General features: G+C 55.7%; 1 protein-coding gene and 1 pseudogene across 1 annotated transcript; one reads left to right on the top strand and one right to left on the bottom strand.

Annotated features, from left to right (window-relative positions):
- Positions 1–366: 366 nt before the first annotated feature.
- Positions 367–17,504, bottom strand: LOC101420901 (eukaryotic translation initiation factor 3 subunit E pseudogene; annotated as a pseudogene).
- FOXL3 (forkhead box L3) lies at positions 17,459–25,106 on the top strand. Its single transcript, XM_058285679.2, has 3 exons — positions 17,459–22,338; positions 22,598–22,766; positions 22,975–25,106. The coding sequence occupies exons 1-3, from the start codon at positions 21,497–21,499 to the stop codon at positions 23,383–23,385; spliced, it is 1,422 nt and encodes a 473-aa protein (XP_058141662.1). The 5' UTR covers positions 17,459–21,496; the 3' UTR covers positions 23,386–25,106.

Raw genomic sequence — 25,106 nt, 5'->3', positions numbered from 1 at the left:
GCAGCACCCAGCAGCCCCGGGCCCCAGGAAGCCCAGCTCGGGACGTCCACATCGCGCCCCCACTAGCCGCCCCGCTCGCCCCGGCCATGAGCTGGCCAGGCCCCCGAGGCCGGCCCCGCCCCGTCCCGCGGCTCAGCGTCCCCTGCTGGTCCTTTCCCATGTCCGTGGCTCAGCGTCCCCCGGCTCAGCGTCCCCTGCTGGTCCTTTCCCATGTCCGTGGAACGGTCCCCCCTGCGGCCTGGCAGCCAGCGCCACGCGTGGCCACCTGCACCCGTGCCCCGTGGGCCCCGCCTGGACGCCAGGCTGTGCGACCCGAGGGCGCAGCTAGGAGCCCCTCCTGCCTCTGTTGCCGGAGCCCGGTGGCGGTCAGCAGCCGGGCAGGAGCAGCTCCACGGAGAGCCGCGTGGTGAGGGACCGGGCAGCGGCAGCCTGTGGGGACCGCCCACTCGGCACCCAGGCTTCCTTCTCCCTCTTGCTCACACCTTTCGTTCTCCCGGGGACCACCCCGTGCCGACCTCTGACCTTGAGGCTGGGGAGGGGCCGCCCCCACCCCCTGCGGTTTCCGGTGAGCTCCCTCCTCCCGTCTGCCAGCGCTGAGGGCCGGGAGGAAGGAGGGGCGGCCCTGCCTGCACCCCAGGACAGGTCAGGTTCTGCAGGGCTGCCACGTGGACCACAGAGGGCCAGTGTGGGCTGCCACATGGACTGAGGAGGGGGCTACATGGGCTGCCACGTGGACAGAGGAGTGGACGACACAGGCTGCCACGTGGACTGAGAAGGGCTGGCATGGGCTGCCACGTGGACAGAGGAGTGTACGACACAGGCTGCCACGTGGACTGAGAAGGGCTGCCACGGGCTGCCGTGCTGGAGGACACAAGCCTGGAGCACCCTGTGGCCTTGGGCGTGTGAGCCAGCCTGGCCCCAGCTGTCCTGGCTCCGTGAGCCAACAGTGGCTCTTCTCTTTTCTTATAAGCCAATTTGGGTTGTGTTTCAGGTTTTGTGACAAAATGACCCAGAGTAATTCAGAAACCAGTACCTTTGGGAGGCAGCTGTGGCTGCATCAGCTAGGCCCCCGCTTACCATATGGGGGGCCCTGGGTTCACGTCCCGGGGCCTCCTTGTGAGGACGGGCTTGCCCGCACGCTGTGGAGCACGGCCTGGTCCGCAGATGCCGTGGAGAGATGACTCAGCAAGGTGACGCAACAAAAAAGGGAGACAAGCAAAAACACAGACGAGCCCACAGCGAATGGGCACAGAGCAGACAGCAAGCAAGCTGCGGGGTGGGGTGGGGGGGTGACAAAAAACAGAACAGAAGCCGGTACCTGGACCGCGTCGCTGGCCAGGCTCGTGGAATCGCTGCCGTCTGGCCTCTCAGGCACCGTGTTTGGGACAAACGTGCCTGGAGCCTGGCCTTCCTGGCGGGCGAGTCCTTGGTCTGGCTCAGAGAGGGCAGCCTGGGCCGAGCGAGGGCCGAGCAAGGGCCGGGCGCGGCTGTCCCTTGCGGTCACGGCCAGGGACTCCAGAGCCGGGCCTTGAGGGTCCCAGGGCTGGGACTGTGACGGCAGCCGTGGCAGAGGCGGGAGACCCGGGAGCCGCTTGGCCGGGGAGACGCCCCTGCCCTGGACCCGCTTTCCCGCCACTCTCCACCTGGCAAGACCCTCTGCGCAGCGGAGGCGGGCGAGGGGCAGCTGGCCTCGCTGACCACCAGGCCGTCCTCTGCGTGTCCCCGAGGCGCCGTTCAAGGAACGTCCTGTGGCACCAAGGGCCACGTGTGTCCCTAAAAGGCACGTCCGTGTCCTGACCCGGCGCTGGGAAAGCAGCAGAGCTGGGAGAATGGGGGTCCACGTCCAATGGGGGGGTCGCTGCTGTTTCTCTAAGCCTGTCTGAATCTGGTTTGACTCTCTCGCATTCAGAAGTTTCATGAGTAAAAATGCCCATTTTCAGATGAGAACACAGATTCAGAGAGCAAAAATGGTCTCTCCGAGTTGCACAACTTGTGAGTCAGGATCTAAATTCACGTCTTCGGACTCCAAATGTAATCTGTTTTTTTCCCACCCTGATATAAGACCAGAAGAACTGCTAATGTTTTCGACTGCTTATTTTACCGAGTGCACGTAATAATCCAGGGAGGATGTGCTGCTGGTGCCCAGAATCTACAGAGTAGACGCTGGCCGGGTGCTGGGGCGCTTTGCCAGAGCTGCACCCTGGCTGCGGGAGGCGCGGCTCCACTGCAGTTTGCCTGACTCGGGGCAGGAGCGGGAGGTGCTGACAAAACACAAAGGGCCTTCAGCAGCCCGAGTGCATCAGCAGGGCAGGGTTGTTATCCCGTGCTTTTTCTTTTGCTACCAATTGCACTAAAATGTAGGTTTCTGTAAAGATTTTTAAAATCTTAGATGTCTCAAATGCTCCATTTTGCTCCTGAAATTCCAGCAGCACTTGTTTGCCAAGAGAGCCTGGCTGGGTGCTAATGTGCTGGCTGGGTGCTAACTGCCAGGGTGCTGGCTGGGTGCTAACTGCAGGTGCGCTGGCTGGGTGCTAACACACTGGCTGGGTGCTACCTGCCGGCGTGCTGCTGGGTGCTAACTGCCGGGGCACTGGCTGGCAAAGGCACGAGCTCAGCCACCGTGGGTCAGGAAACCCTTCGGATGCTGGCCGGCTGGCTGGGAAGTGACGGGAATAGTCTTTGTATTTCTTCTCAGTCTCCTCACGCATCGCCCACTGAGTGAGGGAAGACAGAGCCCGGCCTCTCAGCGCGAGGAGCTGCTTGGTCTATCGCCTTGTGATTGCTGGGCCGGCCGAGCTGTCCACGGCTGAACTGGCCGATGCCCCACAAGGCCAGGCGAGAGGAAGCTTAGGAAAGAAATCTTTCTTAAAAGAAAAGACTGGCTGATCTCTAAGGAAAATCACCATTAATAAATCTAAAGTTACAAATTAGAACATAATTATTCATCTCATGAGGTTCCGGAAATGATGAATTCTGGCACAATCTTCTGAAGCTATGCGAAATCAAATTTGTAGAGAATACTGTAGGGCAGCAGGCTTCTTATATACAATGTCCTTCCCTCTCTGGTCATTTTCTTTGCTCTAAAGTCTGTTTTAGGGAAGAGGATTTGGCTCAATGGATAGAGCGTCCACCTACCACATGGGAGGTCCAGGGTTCAAACCCCAGGCCTTCTGACCCGTGTGGAGCTGGCCCATGTACAGTGCTGATGCGTGCAAGGAGTGCCGTGCCACTCAGGGGTGTCCCCCGGGTAGGGGAGCCCCACGCACAAGGAGTGCGCCCCGTAAGGAGAGCCGCCCCCCATGAAAAAAAAATGCAGCCAGCTCAGGAGTGGTGCTGCACACACAGAGAGCTGATGCAGCAAGATGACACAACAAGAAAGAGACACAGATTCCTGGTGCCACTGACAAGATTCCAAGCGGACACAGAAGAACACACAGCGAATGGACACAGAGAGCAGACAACTGGGGATGGGGGGGAGGGGAAGGGAGAGAAATCAATTTTAAAAACTAAGTAAATTCTATTTTATATAATATGAATATAGTCACTCCTGCTTTCTTTTGATCAATGTTTATGGTATATATATCTTTTTTTATCCTTTTGCTTTCAAACTACCTATATCATTATAATTTTAGACAGCATATTTTGGCTCCTGTTTTCTTTTTATCCTTTCAATCTCTGCCTTTTAATCGAGATAGAGCATTATATTTAAGTAAGTATTGATATGCTGGATTTAGTTCTGCCATTTTACTTTTTGGCTCTGTTTCTTTGTCCTGTCTTATTGAACATTTTTAGAATTCTACTTTGATTTCTCTCGTTTGTTTAGTATCTTTGTTCAGCTGTTTCAGTGGCTGCTGTAGGCATTACCCTGTACATGCATGACTCATCTGTCTACTGACATGCACAAGTTTGAGTGCAGTCTGGAAACCTACCCTCATTTACATTATTGCCTTAGATATTTCATTTATGTACATTGAGAACTAGGTCAGTGTCATAATCTTTGTTTCAACCATCAAACATGATACAGAAAACTCAAGAAGAGAAAAGAAATGTGTCGTCTTTACCCGTCTTTTTATTATTGTCGCTATTCTTCCTTCCTTCTCGAGGTTCCAGGAGTCCTTGTTCCTCGTTCCCTTTCCGTGTAGAGAACTTCCTTTAACTCTTCTTTCAGGATGGGTCCTCCGGTGACAAATTCTTACTTTTACTTCATCTGAGAAGGCCTTGATTTCCCCTTCCTTGCAGAAGGGTATTTTCACTGGATTTAGCGTTCTGGGTTGACTGTTCTTTCTTACAACATTTGATAAGCACTTTCTTCTGGCCTTCGCGGCTTCTGATGAGATATCCACTGTCATTCTGATTATTTTTGTCCTATGAGCAAGGCATGGTTCTCTCTTGTTCCTTCTAAGATTTTTCTTCATCTTTAGTTTTTGTAAGTTTGACTATGATGTGTCTTGACCTAGGTTTCTTTTTTTAAAATATATTTTTATTAGAGAAGCTGTGAATTTACAAAACAATCATGCACGTGTGTGAAATTCCCATCCACCACCCCTCCACCAACACACTACATTGTCGTGGAACATTTGTTACAAATTATGAGATAATATCATCAGACTATTCCCACTACCTCTGGCCTATAGCATACGTTTGGTATGTTTTTCCATATCCCCTGATTTAGTAACACAGCGCATCTTTGGCCCTCATGCATGGTGTGGCAGTTTGATGTTATCTGTGAATTCCAAAAAGAGATATAGATTATGTTTGTAAACTGGTCTGTTCATCTGGGAGCGATGCCCTTTGATTGTACTAAATCCCAAAGGTTTATGTTTATTATGTTAAGATTAGGGCTTTGATTCGGCCACGTCCTTAGGGTGTGCAGGGTTGGCCCTGCCCCCTGGGTGGGCTGTGTAAATGGACACTTGATCAAGGAGAGCAAGGAGGAAGAGAGCGCTCCACAGACACGGCCGAGGGCCCGGGAGGAGACGAGCCCTTCTCCTGAGAGCGCGCGGCTCTGAGAAAGCCCCAGCAGAGAGGCAAGCCCCGTGCCGCCCACGGCCGAGGTGGGGAGGAGCGGGGGCCACGGGGCCTCCTCGGGAGGAGGAAGCTGGCCCGCACAGATGCGGCGACCACCTTCGGCGAGCAAGCGCTGCTACGGTGCCTCGAGCCGGGCTCTTCAGGGCCTTGGGCCTATTAGCTTCTACCCCAAATAAGTACCCTTTATAAAAGCCAGCAGATTCCTGGCACTTTGATCGGCCCCCCTCGGCTGACTAACACACACGGCCTGAATTTCTTTGGATTCATCCTGTGTGGAGTTCACTTAGCTTCTTGAATCTGTAAGTTTACATCTTTTGCCAAATTTAGAACATTCTCGGCCAAGATGTCTTTGGTTATGTTTTCAGCTTCACCCTCTTTCTTCTCTCCTTCTAGAACTTCAGTGACACAAATTTATGTCTCATGGATCTGAGACTTTGTTTATTTTCCCTTTTTTAAATGCATCATCTTTCTATCGTTCAGACTGCGTAATTTCTCGTGGTCTGTCTTCCGTTTCTGATCCCCCCCTCTGTCTTCTCCATTGTGGCGCCAACTCCTCCACTTTCTTATTTTGGTTATCCTACTCCTCAGCCCCTGACTCCATTTCGTTCTCTGTCTGTTCTCTGCTGGGTCTTGGTGCTTCTTTGCTGAGACGGCCCACTCTCCATGGGTTTCGCGGGTGCACCTGCTCGGCGAGGCATTTCTGGGTCGGCTGCTTTAAAATAGCGCCAGATGACCCGACCTCGCCACCTCGAGCGCTGGCACCCGCTGCTTCTCCTCGTTCCTGCTGAGGTTTTCCCTTGGACTTGGACTCCTGTGTGAGTTTCCGTTGAAACCTGGACTTGGGAATTACGTCATGTGACTTGAGCTTGTTTAACCTTGTTGAAGCTGGTAGTTAGGGGTGCTGGGGGGGCGCTGGGGGGGCACTGAGGGGGTGCTGGGGGGTGCTGAGGGGGGCGCTGAGCGGGGAGCTGAGAGGGTGCTGAGAGGGGGTGCTGGGGGTGCTGAGGGGGGGTGCTGGGGGGTGCTGAGGGATGCTGAGGGGGGTGCTGAGGGGGGTGCTGAGGGGGTGCTGAGGGGGGGTGCTGGGGGTGCTGAGGGGGGGTGCTGGGGGGTGCTGAGGGATGCTGAGGGGGGTGCTGAGGGGGGTGCTGAGGGGGTGCTGAGGGGGGGTGCTGGGTGTGCTGAGGGGGGCGCTGAGGGGGGTGCTGAGGGGGTGCTGAGGGGGGTGCTGGGGGTGCTGAGGGGATGCTGGGGGGGTGCTGAGGGGGGTGCTGAGGAGGTGCTGAGGGGGTGCTGAGGGGGGTGCTGGGGGTGCTGAGGGGGGTGCTGGGGGTGCTGAGGGGGGGTGCTGGGGGTGCTGAGGGGGTGCTGAGGGGGGGTGCTGGGGGGGTGCTGAGGGGGGGTGCTGGGGGTGCTGAGGAGGTGCTGAGGGGGTGCTGAGGGGAGGGGTACTGAGGGGGGTGCTGAGGGAGGGGTGCTGAGGGGATGGGTGCTGGGGGGTGCTGAGGGGGTGCTGAGGGGAGGGGTACTGAGGGGGGTGCTGAGGGAGGGGTGCTGGGGGGTGATGAGGGGAGGGGGTGCTGAGGGGAGTCTGGCGGGTGCTGAGGGAGGGGTGCTGAGGGGTGGTGCTGAGGGGAGGGGTGCTGAGGGGGTGCTGGGGAGTGCTGGGGGGTGCTGGGGGGAGTCTGGTGGGTGCTGAGGGGAGGGGTGCTGAGGGGGTACTGGGGGGTGCTGAGGGAGGGGTGCTGAGGGGTGGTGCTGAGGGGACGGGTGCTGAGGGGGTGCTGGGGAGTGCTGGGGGGTGCTGGGGGGAGTCTGGTGGGTGCTGAGGGAGGGGTGCTGAGGGGTGGTGCTGAGGGGAGGGGTGCTGAGGGGGTGCTGGGGAGTGCTGGGGGGTGCTGGGGGGAGTCTGGTGGGTGCTGAGGGGAGGGGTGCTGAGGGGGTACTGGGGGGTGCTGAGGGAGGGGTGCTGAGGGGTGGTGCTGAGGGGACGGGTGCTGAGGGGGTGCTGGGGAGTGCTGGGGGGTGCTGGGGGGAGTCTGGTGGGTGCTGAGGGAGGGGTGCTGAGGGGTGGTGCTGAGGGGAGGGGTGCTGAGGGGTACTGGGGGGTGCTGAGGGAGGGGTGCTGAGGGGGTGCTGCCCTGAGCCGCTGCGGGTCCAGCCCCGGGGAGGCGCCCCTCACCGCAGGGCGGGCAGCAGCTTTGGCGCCCTCTGAGCTGCGGGGTCGCAGCAGGCCGGGTGGGAGGGGACTTCCAGGTGGAGGGGCGTCTCGGTCTCCCCCAGGCCACCTGCCGCCTCCGCGTCCCCTGTGTGCGCCGAGGTGCCGGGGCGAGGTGCTCCCAGCGCAGCCCCCAGCGCGGCCCGCTCCTCGTGCCTCGCTGCCCCCAGGCCCCCACCTCTGCTCCCCAGGCCGCGGCTGCGTAGCTTTCGTGTCCCACCCCCAGGGCGCAGCAGAACGCTGTCACGTTTTTGGTTCATGAATAAATGGGGAGTGAAACAGGCGGGTCTTAGGACCTGAACTTGGCGCTTCCTCTTCTCCACGACCGGAGGAGTTTACTTAGTGAGCGACTGCCTGACGCTGGGGTTGGTGCAAGCGTCTCGGTAAATGCGTCTGGGCCCGATGGCTTGAAATTGGGAGAGGAGCGTTTTGTTTTTCTTTAAGAAGATCCTTTTTCTTTAATCTACCGATCACAACATTTTTCAAATTTTCTAGTTCTTTGGGAGTGAGTCCATTTTATTGAATTTTACTTTTCCGAACGTCATTCATTTCTTCTACTTTTCCAAATCTGTTGGCATTTAGTTATTTGTAATATCATGCATTTTTAATCACGGTGTTCTCATCATTTTCACCTTGATTATATCTATGATTGTAACCTTGTTTTCCTTCTTTATATTGCATTTTCCTTTTTTGATGATAGCTGCAAAAGTTTTGTCTACCATGGTAGCTGTTAAAAGACCCAATGGCTTTATATATAAATATAAAAATGTATATAAATAAATATGGGTTTGTTGCTCTTTTCCATTATTTCATTACTTTCACTTTTCTCATTTTCGTCTCTCCCCTTTACTGCATCTGCTCCTGCTTTCTTCGAGTCCATGCAGCTGTCCTCTCTCTAGTTTCCAGGTCACACCCGTACCTTATTCGTTTGCATTATTTCTCATATTTGGAGGATGAGTATGGGGAATTTGCTTTTGACAGGAAACAATCCAGTGGTTCAAAATTTAAGAGTTCAAGATGGCCGAGAGCGGAAAGCTGTCCTGCCCCCCCCTTGTAGTGGGTTTTTCACACGTGCTGCTGCTGGTGTTTTATTCACGTGCCCTTACACACACGCAAGCACAGCCGTGCACACGCACACTTTCCCCCTTTTTTACGCTAGCATCAGCATGTTACAGAGCGCCCTCCCACCGAGTTTCTTTTAACTGGACAGCAGTGTCTGGAGTGGGCGTCCCGCCTCCCGCACGCCCGCGCCCTCGCCGCCCCCTAGTGGCAGCTCACCTGTCCTGCGCCCCGGTAGGGGCTGTTGTCCTCGTCTCTGGCCGGGGCCCTTGGGAAGCATCTGAGGGAATCCTGGCTCAGAAGGTGGCAACGGAGGGAAACGGGCCTCGCCTCGGCCTGCACTCTGCCGGGCAGGACAGCAACGGAAGCTTCCGGATCCCTGGGCCTCGTGGTTCCCAGACAGAATCCCTGCACAGGGTGGGGTGGCGGGGTGCTGGTGGCTTCCGCCCACGGGGTGGTCTCTCCGTCCGCTCCCGGGTGGGTTCGCGGTGCGGTTGCCGGGATCTCGGCTGCAGGCCGTCCCGCCAGGCTCCCGTGGGTCACGCGAGCTGCTCTTGCCCTCCCGGTGACGCTCTCACCGGCTTACCCCGTCCGGGGCATGCGGTTATCTACCGTCAGGAACCCCGCCGCATGCCACGCCATCGCCGTGGGCAGCGCAGCCCTCCTGCGTCTCGGGGACTGCGCAGGATCGCGTTTCGTGGATGCGCTGTGATTCGTTTCACCGTCCCTGTCGATGTACGTTCAGGTGGTTTCTAGCTTTTTGCTATTTTAAATGGTGCTGCAGGGAATAATCTATAGTTTTTTCGTTTAGCAGAGTGCAGATACATTTCGGAGGGTAAATTCCTTGAAAGAGAATTGTTAGGCAGGAGAGTGCTCGCATTTTTAATTCTGATGGATGTTGCCAGGCGTCTCCCGTGAAAGATGTGTCAGTTTAGGAACCATCTGTGAGAGATGAGGGTCTGTTCCCAAGCCCCCCAACCAGCGTGGATCGAACTTCAGGCTTCTCAGGCCAACGGTGAGAAATTGTAGCTCAATGTAAGGTTACCTGCCCGACGCGCTGTGCTTTCTGTCCTCGGATCCGTGTCTGAGCCAGGTGGCGCTTCGCGGAAGGGCTCGGACGCCGCGCCGGGAGGACGCCGAGCAGCACGGAGGAAGGCCGCGCAGGGCCGCTGAGCCTCCGGCCGCCACGGACAGCAAGAGCCCCGGCCCTGAAGCCGCCACTTGAGGCGAGGTTTGCAGGCGATGTAGACGTGCTGTTCTGAGTCACTCAATCTGGGGAGGCTTGTGTTCATCGTGGGCCACTGCCGCGAGCTCCCCTCCAGAGCGCGACGTCCGATAGACAAATCCTGCCCCGTGCCGTCCGGGGATGCGGCAGGGGCAGCACGGGGACGGCGGCCACGAGGTCCAGCCCGGGCCCTCCGTGCCGGGCACGCTGCGGCCCTGAGCCGGTGGCGTGACTCCAGCACCCGGGCAGCTTGGGGGCGGCTCTCCTCCTGGCCCCGGCCCCTCCCGTGGAGGGCCCGCTTGGACCCCGCTGCCCGCAGGGACAGCTCGTGGCCCTGCGACGTGGAGCCCGGTGGCTCTGCACCCACTACAAGGGGCCGTTCCTCCCTGTCCCACGGAAGCAGCTGCCTTGCTCTAGCCCAGAGCGGCCCTTGCTTATGGTCACCCAGCTCTGCTGTGTGCTGGGAGCAGGGGCGGTCCCTGGCTGCCTCACGTCCCCGTGGCCCTGGAGCCCCTTTCCTCGGTGGTTTTGTCGCGAGGAGGATCCTCTCCAGCCTCCTCCTCCTGTCAGCCACGTTGTGTGTCCTGCTCCAGCCACGGACTTTCGTGTCACATTCTGCTCAAGCCCCAAACAGCTGGTGCCACCGCCGAGGCTAGTCTGGAATAAGATGGATGCCACCGCATCGTGATGGGCCGCTGCGCCGCGCTGAGCGCCAGGGCAGCTGGCGGCGGCTGCGTGGGAGAGCAGGAGAGGCTCAACGCGCAGAACTCTGGGGCGGTTTCCAGGACCGCCCCCTCCCTGGCGAGCGCCCGCGTGGCACATGGGGCTGCGCAGACGATGGCGCTCGCACCCAGGATAGGGCTGTGTCACGAGCACCCCTGGCCTCAGGTAGGGGGCACCTGGCGAAGCAGGAGCCTCTGGCCGGTGGAGAGGAAGCGAGATGCGGAGCGGGATGGCAGGAGGGCTGGGTGAGGAAGGCAGCGTGCCAGCAAGAACGAGCGTGGAGGGGTCCCCCAAACCCCAGAGGAGCGCTCAGCTCGGCCGACACCCTGATTTCAGGTGAGCGAGACCTGAGCCCAGCGAGCCGGCCCCGACCCCTGACGCAGAGCTCCGCGCTCATCCACGCGGGTTTAAGCCGCCGTTTGTGGCTGTTCTCTATGCACTTGTTGTCAACACTGTTACTGCTGAGACCCGCTCAGCAATAGGTTTGCACGAGGGGAAGGCAACGCAGAACCGAAGAAATGAAAGGACAGAAAGAAAGACACGAGAGAGAAAATAAAGATGGGACCAGGGGCTCAACAGCTGCTGGAACTGGGAGCCTCGACCCCAGTTTCCACATCATGTTTATTAGAAATTACATAGCGGTAGTTCTCTATGTTTACTTTCCAGGCTGCTTGTTACTAAAGCTGCAGCACCGGCAATGCTGGGCAGCAGGCCACACAAAGCTCAAACGCTCCTCACACAAATAATTTTCATGCTGACCAGACAGCGTTCCGTCTGGTCAAGGCCAGTGTTCCTGAGCCCACACTCCTCATCTGCATTATGGAAATATTTCAACCTCAAGCCAGGTTCCCACCCTCAAATTCAAGCTGTTTTCCCACATCTCCCCCTTTTTTGTTTTTGCAAAGCAGTGAAGGCAGATTTGGAGATTTCTTGCTGTTTCATACCCCGGAGGGTTTGTAGCATGAATCTGAGGACTAAAAACATACAAAACAGATCAGAACAGATAATTAGTACACCTCCTAGAAGACCCCCTCCCCAACTCTTCATCCGTATCACAGGGTGCAGGGATCTTAATCCATCTGCAATTCCTGCCATAGTTCATGAGGCAGGAAGCAACTGCAAACGAGCATGATGAATGCTTGCTATTTGGGCTTGTAATTGAGAAATATCTAAGCTTAAAATGTTTTTATGACCACACAAATGATGTTTCACTGATTTCTAAGGAATATCCCTGCTATTGTATACATAGGGTGTCCCACAAAAACCAGATACATTCCAATCACATTGTAGGCATAAGCACATATTTACAGTTTGTAATTCTTCTACCAACTTTGAAGCTGTATTTTATACATAATCTATAACTGCAGTAGATTATACAACAATAAACAATAAGACTTCCAACTAGCAGACATTAATGAACAGACTTGCATTTCTCATGGGCTTAAGATTCCCAACCAGCAAGGCTATATACTTGATCAAAAATGACCTCATTTCCCCCAGTTTGCATAGTTTGAGGCACAGGAAGCCACAAATTATTGTTACTCCCCCATTTTTGGCTGTGGGGTACTGGAACTTTAACTCTTAATTTCAATGCCTTCGTTGGTCTCACTGTTAGCATCTTTATTGGACCTGGGGCCACAACTCAGTGTTGAATTTAAACTTAGTCCATTGTGTGAGGATCCATTTTCTAGTCAGAAAATAGTAACTGTCTTGTTATAAGAGTCCCGATGCAGTGTCTGCAGCAGTGAAAGCATAGCTCGTCCCTCCAAGAGCAGGAGGGGCCCAGTGTCCCAGTCGCTGGAGTGAGCACAGTGGACACTCCTGGGTGAAGTCCTTGAGCTGTTGGCGAGTAGCAGGCAGCCGGCACTGCGGGCGAGGCACCGCAGGGTCTGGTACTCCTGATGCTCGCCCTTCTGGTGGAGCCACGCTGCTTCTTCTCAGGTCTCCACGGTGTGGCTCTGGATCCTCACGGAGGCATCTGCCTCAGCAGTCCTGAGAGATGTCAGAGGAGTGGGCAGGACGTGACAGACACCTGTCGCTGCTGGCAGGGGTCCCAGATGATCTTCCACAGATCTCTCCCCCATAGAGGGTGAGGCACAACAGTCCATTGTTTCTGTCTTGTTTTCAGTATCTGCAATCCAGCCCTAGGTAGGGATGGCAGGCCTCAGAGTGACCGGACACTGTTGGGTTAAATCTTTCACTTTCAGCAGGGCTTCTTATGCTGCACAAAATTGCTTTTTTATATTGTACTTTTGGCCCCTTCCCAGAATTGTGACTAAAACCCAAGGGGTGCTTGTTTAGAACGCTGCCTTCGCCACAGACCCCACCCAAAGCCAAGATTGGGGCTGGCCACAGCCGATCCACAGGCTAGGTCATCGTCCACCTCCTCCCCCTTTTCTATTTTTGAAGCAGCCTGTGGAGGTGCCCTCCTCCCAGGAAGGACCTTCCCCAATTAACACGCGCCGTGGTTTTAATATTTGAGCTAAGTGAGGGATGAGATTTTAAATATTTCAACAATATTACTCCGTTAACATGAGAAAACATTGTGCTTTATCAATTACAGCAGAGGGTATAGTTTTGTCTTACCTAACCAAACAACATTTAAGAATCTGATAGAGCAGCAGGGACCTTGTAACCTGTCCCAATCGTTTGCCTATTTTAGGCTCTTAAAATATTATTGTCTGGCCCATGCGCAGTGCTGATCCACGCAAGGAGTGCCGTGCCACGCAGGGGTGTCCCCCACGTAGGGGAGCCCCACGCGCAAGGAGTGCGCCCCGTAAGGAGAGCTGCCCAGCGCGAAAGAAAGTGAAGCCTGCCCGGGAATGATGCTGCACACACGGAGAGCTGACACAGCAAGATGACACAACAAAAAGAAACACAGATTCCCGTGCCGCTGACAACAATAGAAGTGGACAAAGAAGAACACACAGCGAATAGACACAGAGAACAGACAACTGGAGGGGGGGAGTGGAGAAGGGGAGAGAAATTCTTAAAAAAAAAAAAAAGATACTATTGTCTCTGATGTTTCATTTAATTCTGAAAGAAGGATTGCTGGTTAACATAATGTCATCAGTAGGGTTTCAGCCACAGATGTCTTCTGTGCAGCCAGATTCTTTGCCAGGGCAGGGCAGATGGTTGAGCTCTGCACACAATCTTGGGGAAGCACTGCAAAAGTCCATTGTTGGGTTTTCTACAGGTAGGGGAATGCAGGCTGGCTTGATTTGCCTAAGGAAATCCTAAAGAAAGTCTTGGCAAGTTTTAAAACAAAGTGATAGTGACACAGTTGGATATTAATTTCTTGCAACAAACTAGCAATATTTCAAACTGCTGCATACTGCAATGGTGTTACTTTAAGTTACGGTAAGAGTTTGTTTCTGTGACACATTCTATTAAATAATTACAACCATGATTAACAACATTGTACTTTTGTCTCATATTACGCTGAAACACTGGTAAATTTCCAGGAATTTTATACACTCTTTAAGTATTCATATGAACTGTTTACTCACACAAGTTTAATTAACAGAGAGTTAAATAATACTTTTAATTTTATAACACTTTTAACCACTTTCCATTCAACTTACAACATATTATAGGAACATAACTATTTTATTACATTAATTTTTTTAAGGCAAAAAAACCAAATCTTTTGCAATAGTTTGAAATAAAAAGATACTTTTCAGGATTTGACTTTGAGAAAGCAGGTTTGAACATCATGTTTCTTTAAAAGTGATAAGACTTGCTTCTTCTTAAAAAACCAAGGAAATGATAAGGTTAAAGTACAAGAAGCTATTTTGATAAAACAGACTTTCTTTGTATACTGATTATTCAGGAGAAAAACTCTTTGTAAACTTTTACTAAAACAGACTAATAACTTGAGAAAGTTTGAGAAAGAACAAAATTTTAACTTTGCCTCAATATACTATTGATACTAAAGCTTTTAAAACTTTATAGACAGACCCATCAAATCTTACTCAACATTAACCATAAAAATTCCTTTTCCGTGAACCTTCTGCACTTTCAATATTCATTCAAGTTTTGTCCCACATTTTACTCTTTCTTAATAACCAATCATTTTATCTTAGGACAAAATTATTTTCCATTTCTTTAATAATAAAAACACATTCTATACATCCTACATACATAAGTTACCAAAATGATTTTGGAAACTGTTTCCAATCAAACCTTTTACAACATACAATTACCATCAACACTAAACTAACTTGTTAAAATAATTACTCAGTTTGGTTATATGCAAATATAACTTTTCTTTACTTCAAATACCTACTAGCAAGCAATACTAGAAACAGTCTTTTAGAAACAAGTCAGGAGAGGCTGGCTGCCGACAAGTTTTCCTATTACAAAATTACTTTTTGTTATTATTATCAGTTCAGTTTCTGTTTAATAAAAACTTCTTGGAATTAGCTATTTAAGCACTTTAATTCAAACAATGCTTCCATAAACGTCTTCTAATTACTTATAACCATATAAATTATAATTATATTAAGACAAATTTCACCTTCACAGAACACATCCCCTTACTTAATGTTACCATAGTATCTTCAACAACTTGCCATATGCGTTCAAGTCCTGTCCTGCATATGTTCATTCTGATTTTATGAAAACCAGGCATCTTATTTTAGGACAAAACACATTTTTTTTTTTACTTATTAAATTTCAGTCAGCACTCCTACAAACTTTTTACCTTCTTTAATATTCATTTAAGTTTTACATCCTTCATTTTTTTCTGTGAAGAAAAATAAACTATTCATTTCAATTTAGGCAAGAACTATTCTTTATTAAGAGACATAGTAATTTTGTTAATCAAGACTTATAATTTTTATCATTGTAGAGATCTTATTAACATTTAAACTTATGTATTAAAATAAGCACTTACTTAGTTTTTGGCCATTTGAATAGAGCTCTTTTAGAAATTTTTATTTATTAATTTATATTACCATCTGGAGGTATCAAAATATACACTAACATTGAACAAATAGACAAACACAGAAACAATTACAACACACCAACAGAAACATAAAGTTTACAATTTGACTCTTCTTACTTTTCTGGTATAGTTGTTTTTAAGTTCTCCATCATATCACATCTTAGATTTTATTGCTTTTAAGATTTCTTTTGGAATCCATGTTGCTGTAACATGCAAGCTTGTTCTTGGAACCACTGTTATTAATAATCAGCAACCAGTTAGGATAACTTGAGAAGCATAAATACGTTATGCTCTTATTTAGCAGTTGAGACAGACAGTTAACACACATTTTTTGGATTACTACTCTTTAAGACTACACTGAGTCTTGAAGTTCAGGAGTAAGCTATTTTTTTTAAAAATAAAATGGAACACTCAATTTTATTCAAATTCTCCAAAATTTATAACCAATATGTTAATTTTTTCTAAAATGAATGTCACACTTAATATAATGCTTTTATTATTTCATCTTTCTTTATAGCTTTTTCATCTTTTTTGGTAAACACTTCCTCAGTAGAAGCGGGAGTCCTGAGTTGCCCAGTTAGGAGCCTCTGACCTACTATTCTGATTAAGTTTCTTCTCAATATCCATTGCCAACATCTGGCTTCTAAATGAAAGGCTTTTGGTCTTTTCAATCACTTGCTGATAGGGTGAGACTGCATTGTTACCCATAACCACATGATCTAATTTAGAATCAGTTTTGGCATCCAGTCTCGCATTTCTAATCAAATTCACAATCCACCTTTCAGCTTCCTCTGGAGTCATGTTCAGCTGCTCTGCTAACATGTTAATGCTCATACACTGGTGGATGCAACAAAAAGTCTCAAATAAGAAGAGGTGAGCATTTTCAATGAAATCCTCAAGATAAGCCACTAAAAAGAAGTCATTCACAAGAACTGATTCACATTCTCTTAGCTTTTTCTGAGCCTCATCAAAATCAAAGTTAACATATAAGCATTCAACAAACTCTGTAATTGGATCTTTTTTTTTTTAAAGATTTATTTATTTCTCTCGCCTTCCCCCCCCTCCCCCACCCCGGTTGTCTCTTCTCTGTGTCTATTTGCTGCGTGTTCTTCTTCGTCCGCTTCTGTTGTTGTCAGTGGCACGGGAATCTGTGTTTCTTTTTGCTGCGTCATCTTGTGTCATTTCTCCGTGTGTGCGGCACCATTCCTGGGCAGGCTGCACTTTCTTTCGCAGTGGGCGGCTCTCCTTACGGGGCACACTCCTTGCACGTGGGACTCCCCTACGCGGGGGGCACCCCTGCGTGGCACGGCATTCCTGGCACATCAGCACTGCACATGGGCCAGCTCCACACGGGTCAAGGAGGCCTGGGGTTTGAACCGCGGACCTTCCATGTGGTAGACGGATGCCCTAACCACTGGGCCAAGTCCGCTTCCCTCATTGGATCTTTCTGTGTGTAAGAGTCCTGTTGAATAACTTTGACTAGATCTTTTAGCACCTGCCAGCATTTTCAAACATCTTTGTTAGGACAGCTATAGTCAAATAGCGGAGAATATGAGGACACATTGTCTGGATTGCATTAAGATACTGTGGCTGGTAAAGGAAGAGATCAATAATGTTATCTCGGCCTTTGGGGTGGCTGAAGGAAACAGACAGAGACCAGTGAATAAGCCGTGCTCGCTGCTGAAGAGCCTGGAGTGGAGAACGCACGGAGTTAGTATCTACGGTCCCTTTTCATCGTGCAAGGTCTTGCACGGCTGCGTCCCAATTCTGCGTAAAGCTTTCAGAGGCCAGTTTCCCCAGAGTGAACGCAAAGCATTTCTATCCATTGCTGGAACCAACACTCCAAAAAAGAAAAGATACTCTGCTGCTCCTGAGTAACTCCCACATTCACACTGGAATTTCGATACCTGTAGAGTGTGTCTGAATATTCCTGCCTAAAACCACGTTTGTCAGCCAGGTAGTCAAACAGCATCCGACCGTCCTGTTGACTGCATTTGCCTGGTAGCTTCAGGATCTTCAGACATCTTCACAATTGGTTCTGTTTCTGCCTGAAGCTGTTTCAGTTGTGCAACAACTGTGGTTCTTTTTTCTCTCAAAGCACGAGGAATACCATCAGAATAAAGGTTTTTGTATACATCCACAGCAAAGTCTACCATGTTGGTATTGCTAAGAAGATCCAGTTTCCCTTGCAGTAATTCTTTTTCATTATTTATCTCCTTTACGGAGAGAAACTCAAGCAGCGGGAAGACTAGATGCCGATCCAAAGCGTGCGTGATGCGAGTAGGCAAGGCGTACGCCGCCATCTTGCCAAAGAAAAGAGTCTGTGTTCACCAAAACTTTATTGAAAGCTCCAGCAAAAGCACACAGACCCGCAATGCGCACGTGCAGTGGTTAAATTCTCAGAGGAAAGGGGAGGAGTGAGCTATTGATTCAAAACCAAAAATTCCTTTTAACAACTTGATAAAAACTTTGTACTAATTTTATTAATTTGGCGAAGTAGGCCCATCAGAATTAGCATGGAAACAAAACAGAACACTAATGTTGCCGTGTTTTCCTCCTCTTCCAGCGGCGTAATTCAACCAGCCCCCACTCGCCCACAGCCACGTGCTCGTGCAGGCAGCAGGGGGTTGCCCACTTGCTCCAGAGCGTTTTCCTTACCTTAGTCAACACTCTAACAGAGAGTCTTCTTACAGGCGTGATTTCACTAACAAGGGTCTTATTTAGCACTTTTGCCTGCCCAGGACATTGCATTTGTGACTTAACCTCTCCTTGCACAAGCAGCTCCACACGATTTCCCTCCGTTCTGGCCTGTAAGGTGGCCTGTTGTAAAGCTGACAACTTTGGCTGAGCAGCTCCTTGTATGGGAGAGGGAGGAGGTGTCGGCAGAGGGGAAAGTGACTTTCTAAAGTCAGTTAATAAAGGAGCTACAGGCAAAACTTTAGATATAGTATCAAAACAGATTTAATAATAGTCCAAGTGGGCCAAATAGTAAGAGGGAGCAAAACACCTTGTATATGTAAACTTTGAATTCTTTTTTCTACTCTTTCCTAATCTCCCAATTCTAAACTTCTTATTGCGGGAAACTATGAGCAATATTTTTCTATAATCTGTAAGAGTTCTAAAGTACAAGGCTCCCTGGCCTCGGCTCCTCTTGCCATGAGGAGCTGTTTTAGGAGACAGACATACGGGTGAACCGTCTCCGTCTCCCATCGTGCCCCTGCTAGAATGCCCGAGAGTGTCCTCGCTCACCGAGGACTGGGAAGGCGTCTCACCCACTCGGGCTCTGCGCCACGACAACACCTTTAGTTTTGCTCGAAGCGATTCCTCTTCCCCTCAAGTCCCTGTTCAGGCTCCAGTTGCTGAGACCGGCTCAGCAGTAGGTTTGCACGAAGGGAAGGCGACGCAGAACCAAAGAAATAAAAGGACAGAAAGAAAGACACAAGTGAGACGATAAAGATGGGACCAGGGGGCTCAATGGCTTCTGGAACTGGGAGCCTCGACCCCAGTTTCCACATCGTATTTATTAGACATTACAACGCAGCAGTTCTCTGTGTTTATTTTCAAGGCTGCTTGTTATTAGAGCTGTAGCACCGGCAATGCCGGGGAGCAGGTCATAACAAAGTTCTAACGTCTCCACACGCAGGCAGCTTTCGTGCTGACCCGACAGCGCTCCGTCTAGTCCAGGCCGGTGTCCCGGAGCCCACACTCCTTATCTGCGTTATGGAACGTTTCAACTTCAAACCAGGTTCCCACCTTCAAGTTCAAGCTATTTTCCCACACGCTGCTGTTTTTATCGTGTGAGAAACGCACAAACACAGCGCAGTTTTAGAGTAAAGCACGGCTGTGGCTGAAGCTGCGGTGACTGCCCCCTCCCCAGGGGCCCGCTGAGGGGACCGCCGGGCTCAGGTGCTCCCAGGTCCTCCCTGAAGAGTGGACGCTGGCCCAGGGCCATCGGCTTGGGCCAGGCCCCGGCCTCGCCACTTGCTGGCTGCGCAACGATTCGGAGAGCATGCGCCACGGCTGCCAAGCGTTTGCCCACGCTTGGGGTTCGGTTTCTGTGCGCCCGAGCAGCAGCGGCTGTGGCGAGTTCAGCGACTGCGTGGGGAGCCCTGCTCTCCTCGTCGCGTTGCTTTGGCCCCGGGCCGGCGCGTCCGCTCCTTCCCCGGGGCTGGCTGGGGAGCGCGTGGTGCGGCGGCCCCGGCCCTGGCTGCAGGTGGAGGGAGCGCCAGGTCAGCGGGGCAGCTGCCCTTGCCCTGGACAGGCGTCCCGGCCTGCGGGAGCCAGGGGTGGTTTGGTTTGCGGCCACAAACGTTCCAGCAGAACTGACCCCCTCGCTCAGAGCGTCTGCAGACCTCCTGGAAACAGCAGCACCGGGAGTGAGGGTGCCCTGGCTCGGGGTTTGGGGCCCAAGGCTCCACGCAAGCAGGAAAGTCAGACTGCATCGAAGAGCCTGTCCGCAGAGCCCCCCGGCTCTCATGGCACACCCCTCCTTTCACAGAGCCCCCTGCACTGCCCGCGGCCCGGTGCCCCCACTGGCCCTGGCGGCGGCACAGAGCAGGCTGCTGGTCACTGAGCCCTCGGTGCTCTGGGCTCTGACCTTGAACCTCGCACGTCTCCGTCTGCCCTTGTCGGTGGAGGGGCCCCACCTCGGGGTCCGCCTCAGGCCAGTGCTGGCCCCAGGGTCACCTGCGGTCACAGCGGCCACCTGGCAGTGTCCTGCCCCGGGCTGGAACGACGTTCCGAAACGCCCTTCCCACGGCAAGGACTAGCAGGAGGCCCACCAGGAAGGCCGGGGGACTGGGCAGCGCGCCTGGGGCCGGGGCACAGGGAGGGCGTGTCGTGCCACCTGCTCCCGCCAACCTCTTGCTCCACTCCCGCCCGGCCACGGGGGTAGAGGGGACACGCCCCAGAGCCCGCCCTCGGGGCTTGGTGGGAGGACACAGAGCCGCGCAGCGGGGCCCAGGCGGGGGCACCACGGCTCCAGAGGGAGAGCAGGCGGGGTCCTGTCCCCACGTGGCACTGCCCGGCCGGCGGCCAGGCCCCGCTGCTCGGCCTCAGGTGCCCACCTCCTTAGCCCGCACGGGAGGGGGGCGAGAGGGTGGCAAGGCCGCTGCAGCTTTAGGTCCAGTTTTCCTTCCGCTCACGCCCCGACGCCCTCCCCCGGGGGCAGCTCCTTCCAGACTGCGCTAAGAAGCCTCAGGCAGGGACGCTGCCCGCGGGCTCCCCGGCGCCGCCCTCTGCGCCCATGGCGCCGCCGCCCGCCCGTGCCCTCCCCTGCCAGAGCCCCATCCGTTCTCCGCGTCCTCGAGGTGCTGTTTCAGGGGTGCCGCAGGCTCCTGGGGGCGATCTCTCGGAGCAGCTTCTCCACTCACCTGCTGCGGCACGTACAGGTCACCCGCTCGGTGCCGACCGGCCTCCACGGTGCGGGCAGACCCGGCTCGAGCGCGGCCGCGGAAGGCGTGGGGCCGCGTCCCGGAGGAGAGGCCCCCTGGAGGGCCGCGCGGGCTCCTGGGGGCGCACACACCTCCACGTCTCTGGCTCCAGGCTCGGGATGGCCGGCGGCGGCGTGGTGGCCGCACGCGCGTGTGTAGGAAGCGGCAGCACCATTACTGAGGGGCTGCGCGGTTACCTTCCTGCGTGGCAGGTTGATGCTGGGTCGTGGGGACGACTGGGGGGCCGGCGGTGACGGGGACCCGAGCGGATGCGCCGTGCGAGGGGGGCCCATGGAAGACCTGGGGGCCCAGGGAGGGGCCGCTGCCGGGCTCCTGGCCCCGCCGGCGACGAGGGCCCTCCTCGGAGCAGACGGCGCTACCTGCAAATGGACTCTTCTGGAAGGAGCTGTGTCCGGGCCCTGGCTGCAGGAGGACCAATGGGCCAGGCTCGAGGTCAACTCCCAGGGCTTCGGCAAGTGCCTTGGTGGACGGCCCCGTGAAGGAGGGCCCTGGCGCCACCCCCCTTTCCTGGGCCCTGACGTGCCTGACCCCCAGTCAGGCTCAGGGCCCCCAAGGAGCAGCTTTGCTGATGAGAGCCCACCAGGCCCCGGCGGGGAGGGGTGCAGGGGCAGGTAGAGGAGCTGCCTGCACAGGGCCGGTGCCGTCCTGGGCAGCGGGGCGGGGTCCGGGGTGCTGGGCACGGTCTGGCCCAGTGCCTGGGCGGGGAGGCGCCCCCGGCCCCCCCAGCTGGGAGTGGACCTGCCCCTCTGGGCGGAAAGTGGGGGGCTCGCGGGGCGGCATGGACGGCCCTGGCTCCCCGGCCTGACTCCCGGTTCTGCTCAGGTGGCGGCTACTTAGCTCCCATGTCCACGCCAGGGACCCTGGAGTCCAGGGAAGGCCCTCGGTGTCTCAAGGCACTCCAGGTCCCCAGGCCAGGGAGCTCTGAGGAGCTGGGGGCCCCTGGACTCTGGAACCAGCCAGCCCTGCCCGGAACACTGGGCCAGCGCCGGAGCGCAGGAGGTGCGCAGGGGAGTGCAGTGGGCGCAGAGGGCCACCCGCCAGCGGGCCCACCCAGCACAGCGCCCTGCCCTCCCCTCCCCCCTCCCCTCCTCTTCCTCCTCTTCCTCCTCCCCCTCCCCTCCTCTTCCTCCTCTTCCTCTTCCCCCTCCCCTCCCATCCTCTCCCTCCTCTTCCCCTCCCCTCCTCTTCTTCCCCCTGCCCCCTCCCCCTTGCCCTCCTCCCCCTCCTCTTCTTCCTCCTCTTCCCCATCCCCTCCCCCTCCCTCCCTCCTCTTCCTCCCCTCCCCCTCCTCTCCCCTGCCCCCTCCCGCCCCCTCTCCCGGGCAGAGGGTCACCAGCTCCCTCCCTGCCTCTGCTCCCCCGGCTCTGCTTCAGCAAGCGGCTGGGGCCTCCCGCGCGTCAGGATTGGATGCCAGAAAACGGGGTAGGGGCGGGGGGGGCCCTCGGAGCCCAGGTTCCCAGCTGGGGCGGAGAGCGGCCCGCAGTGCAGATGCGTCCAGCCCCGGCTTGGGGGACCCACCTCTGCCAAGGCCGGGCGGGCGGCGCGGAGGCGGCGGCGGCCCCGAGGGCAGCGCCAGGATGTTTGACAGCTCGCAGTACCCCTACAACTGCTTCAACTACGACGCCGACGACTACCCCGCGGGCAGCTCCGACGAGGAGAAGCGGCTCACGAGGCCGGCGTACAGGTGAGTGCGGGTCGCGGGCGGGGAGGAGGGGGCGCGCGGACACGACCGTCCTCCTCAGGGCGCTCGGCTGGCCCGACCTGTCTGGGACAGAGCGAGGGGAGGAGCTCAGAGACGAGGCTCCTGCACCTGCCCGGAGGGGCCCCGCCAGTGCGGGGAGGACGCTCCGGGGCCGCGCGCTCCAAGGGTCCCTTCGGCCCTCGCCCAAACACGCCGACGGCGCGGGCGGGAGGCCGCCCCTGAGCGCCGCGTGCGCCCGCAGCTACATCGCGCTGATCGCCATGGCCATCCAGCAGAGCCCGGCGGGCAGGGCCACCCTGGCGGGCATCTACGACTTCATCATGCGCAGGTTCCCCTACTACCGCGCCAACCAGCGCGCCTGGCAGAACTCCATCCGCCACAACCTGTCCCTCAACAGCTGCTTCGTCAAGGTGAGCCCCGGGTCCCCTGCGCGCCGCCCGGGTCCCCTGGCTGACGGCGGTGGGGGTGGAGCTGTCCCAGCGGCAGCGGCTGGAAAGCTCCTTGGAGCGGGCGGGGGGCTTCCCGACCCGCTCCCCGAGCCGCTCCGGGGGCGCCCAGACGCGGGCGCCGGGTCGCAGCGGCGCCTCCCGCGCAGCCGGGTCCTCTCTCGCCGCGCAGGTGCCCCGGGCCGAGGGCCAGGAGAAGGGCAAGGGGAACTACTGGACGTTCGCGGGCGGCTGCGACTCGCTGCTGGACCTCTTCGAGAACGGCAACTACCGGCGGCGGCGGCGGCGGCGCGGCCCCCAGCGCGAGGGCGCGGCGAGCGGGGCGCGCGCGGGGGGCGCCCGGGGGCCGCGCGGGCCGCCTGACCCCGCCGGCGCGCCCCGGGCTCCCGCCCCGGCCCACCCGGCCCGCGCCCCGGGCCCCGCCGGCGAGAAGGACCAGCACGGGGGCATCAAGTTCAGCATCGACTACATCCTCTCCTGCCCCCACCCCCTGCCCGGGCTGCAGCCGCCCCGGCCCACCCAGGAGGGCGCTCGCGCGGGGCCGGAGCCGCAGCCGAAAAGCGCGCGCCTGTGGACCATGTGAGCTGGGACTGGCCCTTGACCTTGGGGGGCCGGGTGGGGGGGGGGGCAGAGGGCGCAGGTTCATCTCCTAAGGGTATTCTTTGTGACAGGACGGCTCTATCCATTCAGGAAAAAATTCCAGGTGGGAAAAACCCAAGTGGGCTCCAAGCTTACTCTAAGGGTTCGCTTGAGGTTGTCTGCGAAAACCCCAAGATGCTCAGTGGCCCTCTGGGGTCAGGCTGTCCCCTGAGAGTCCAGGGAATTTCCATTCCTTGATGGTTTGAGAACTTGCTCAGCCACAGCCGCCACCCTCCAAAGCTGAAGGGGCCCGACGCGCACGTGGGAGAAGTTGGCAAACAGCTTCCTAGAGTCAAGAAGCAGAAATAAGGAAGTGCAGACACTGACGGCGGATGCTCACGGACGCCGCAGACGTGAGCGCAAGGGTTAGAGGGTGGTCCTTGCGTGGATGACGTGACAGCGTGACGGAGACATCTCGTGTTGTCAACAGGACGTTTTAACGATGGCTTAAGAAGTACTTGCACTTTTTAATATAGGAGAGAGGGGGGGTGGGAGGGAAGGAAGGGAGAAGGGAGGGAGGGCCTGAATCTGGGACAGTGTCAGGGACCGCCCACCTTGCCCCCGCCCCGCAGGGGGAGCCCCCTCCAGCCGGGCCCTCTGGCTGGTTCCCGCAGGCACCCCGAGCGGGCAGCAGGTGGAATTCCCGCCCCTCTGTGGAGTGCGTTAGGGCCCCCCGCAGGCAGGCACCTCGAGGAGGCCCGCATCCTGCATCTGAAACGGGAATGGTTTGATTTCGGGGGAGACGTGTTAAAAAGCACAGCGGGAGCGGGGCCGGCCTGACCCCTTCCGCCGGCTGTGCGTGCGGAGTTCATCACTTCCACGACGTCACATGAGCAGAGCGTGGCTGGCGCCGGGCCTGAGCCGCTCAGCGGCGCTGATCGCTGTGTAAGCAGCAAGGCCGACCCCGGGAGGCCGGCTCTCACTGGGGGCGGCCGGCTGGTCTTGCTCTATCGGACTCTTCGAGACGGGGCTCGGAGGCCAGCGACGGTGGCAGCTCCGGGGCCAGAGCGCATCCGGCCCAGCCCGCGTCCTCGGCTTCGTTGTGATGGAGACGGCGTGGCGTGGCGCGGGCTCGCAGCGTTCCTGGCTCACCCGTAACTAGAAAGGCCGGTGTTCCTTTGATGCTTTCAGTCAAGGGCAGAAGCTGCTCCTTTGAAATGCTGCAAAAGTGCCCGGTGCAGCTGGAGCCTCCGGGCCAGCCCCAGCCTCGCGGGGGTGCGAGCCCACCCTAGACCCTTCTGGAAAGCAGAAATGGGGCCTTTGCCGATGGGGCTGCTGACTTCCCAGAGCTCTGCTGGGAAAGCCCCAGGTTTGGGGCCACGGCTGCCAGCCAGGCGCATGCTCTGCCCCGACGTGCAGGGCCTCCCTGGGGGGTGGGTGTCGGCGGGGGTCTCACCCCTCCTCTGGGCTCTGTTCCTCCAGGCCCCCCGCGTCCCCGTGTGCCGTGGAGCATGTCTGTCCTGGCTGTGCGTCCGTCTGTGCCCCATACCTGCGCTGCGTTTACCCCGTGTGGGGCGTGCTGGCTGCACCGCTTCCAATCACACGGACACGTAAGCTCGATGGCACACGGCGGCGGCACTGCACGCAGCGCATGGCACGGAGAGCCTCCGAAGGTCTATTTCTCTGCTGCCAACTGAGCAAATAAAAGTTGCGTTTTATCTTGGG

The sequence above is a fragment of the Dasypus novemcinctus genome, chromosome 23 (genome assembly GCF_030445035.2).
Source record: "Dasypus novemcinctus isolate mDasNov1 chromosome 23, mDasNov1.1.hap2, whole genome shotgun sequence".
NCBI classification, from domain to species: domain Eukaryota; kingdom Metazoa; phylum Chordata; class Mammalia; order Cingulata; family Dasypodidae; genus Dasypus; species Dasypus novemcinctus.
This window is presented reverse-complemented; position numbering and strand designations above follow the sequence as displayed.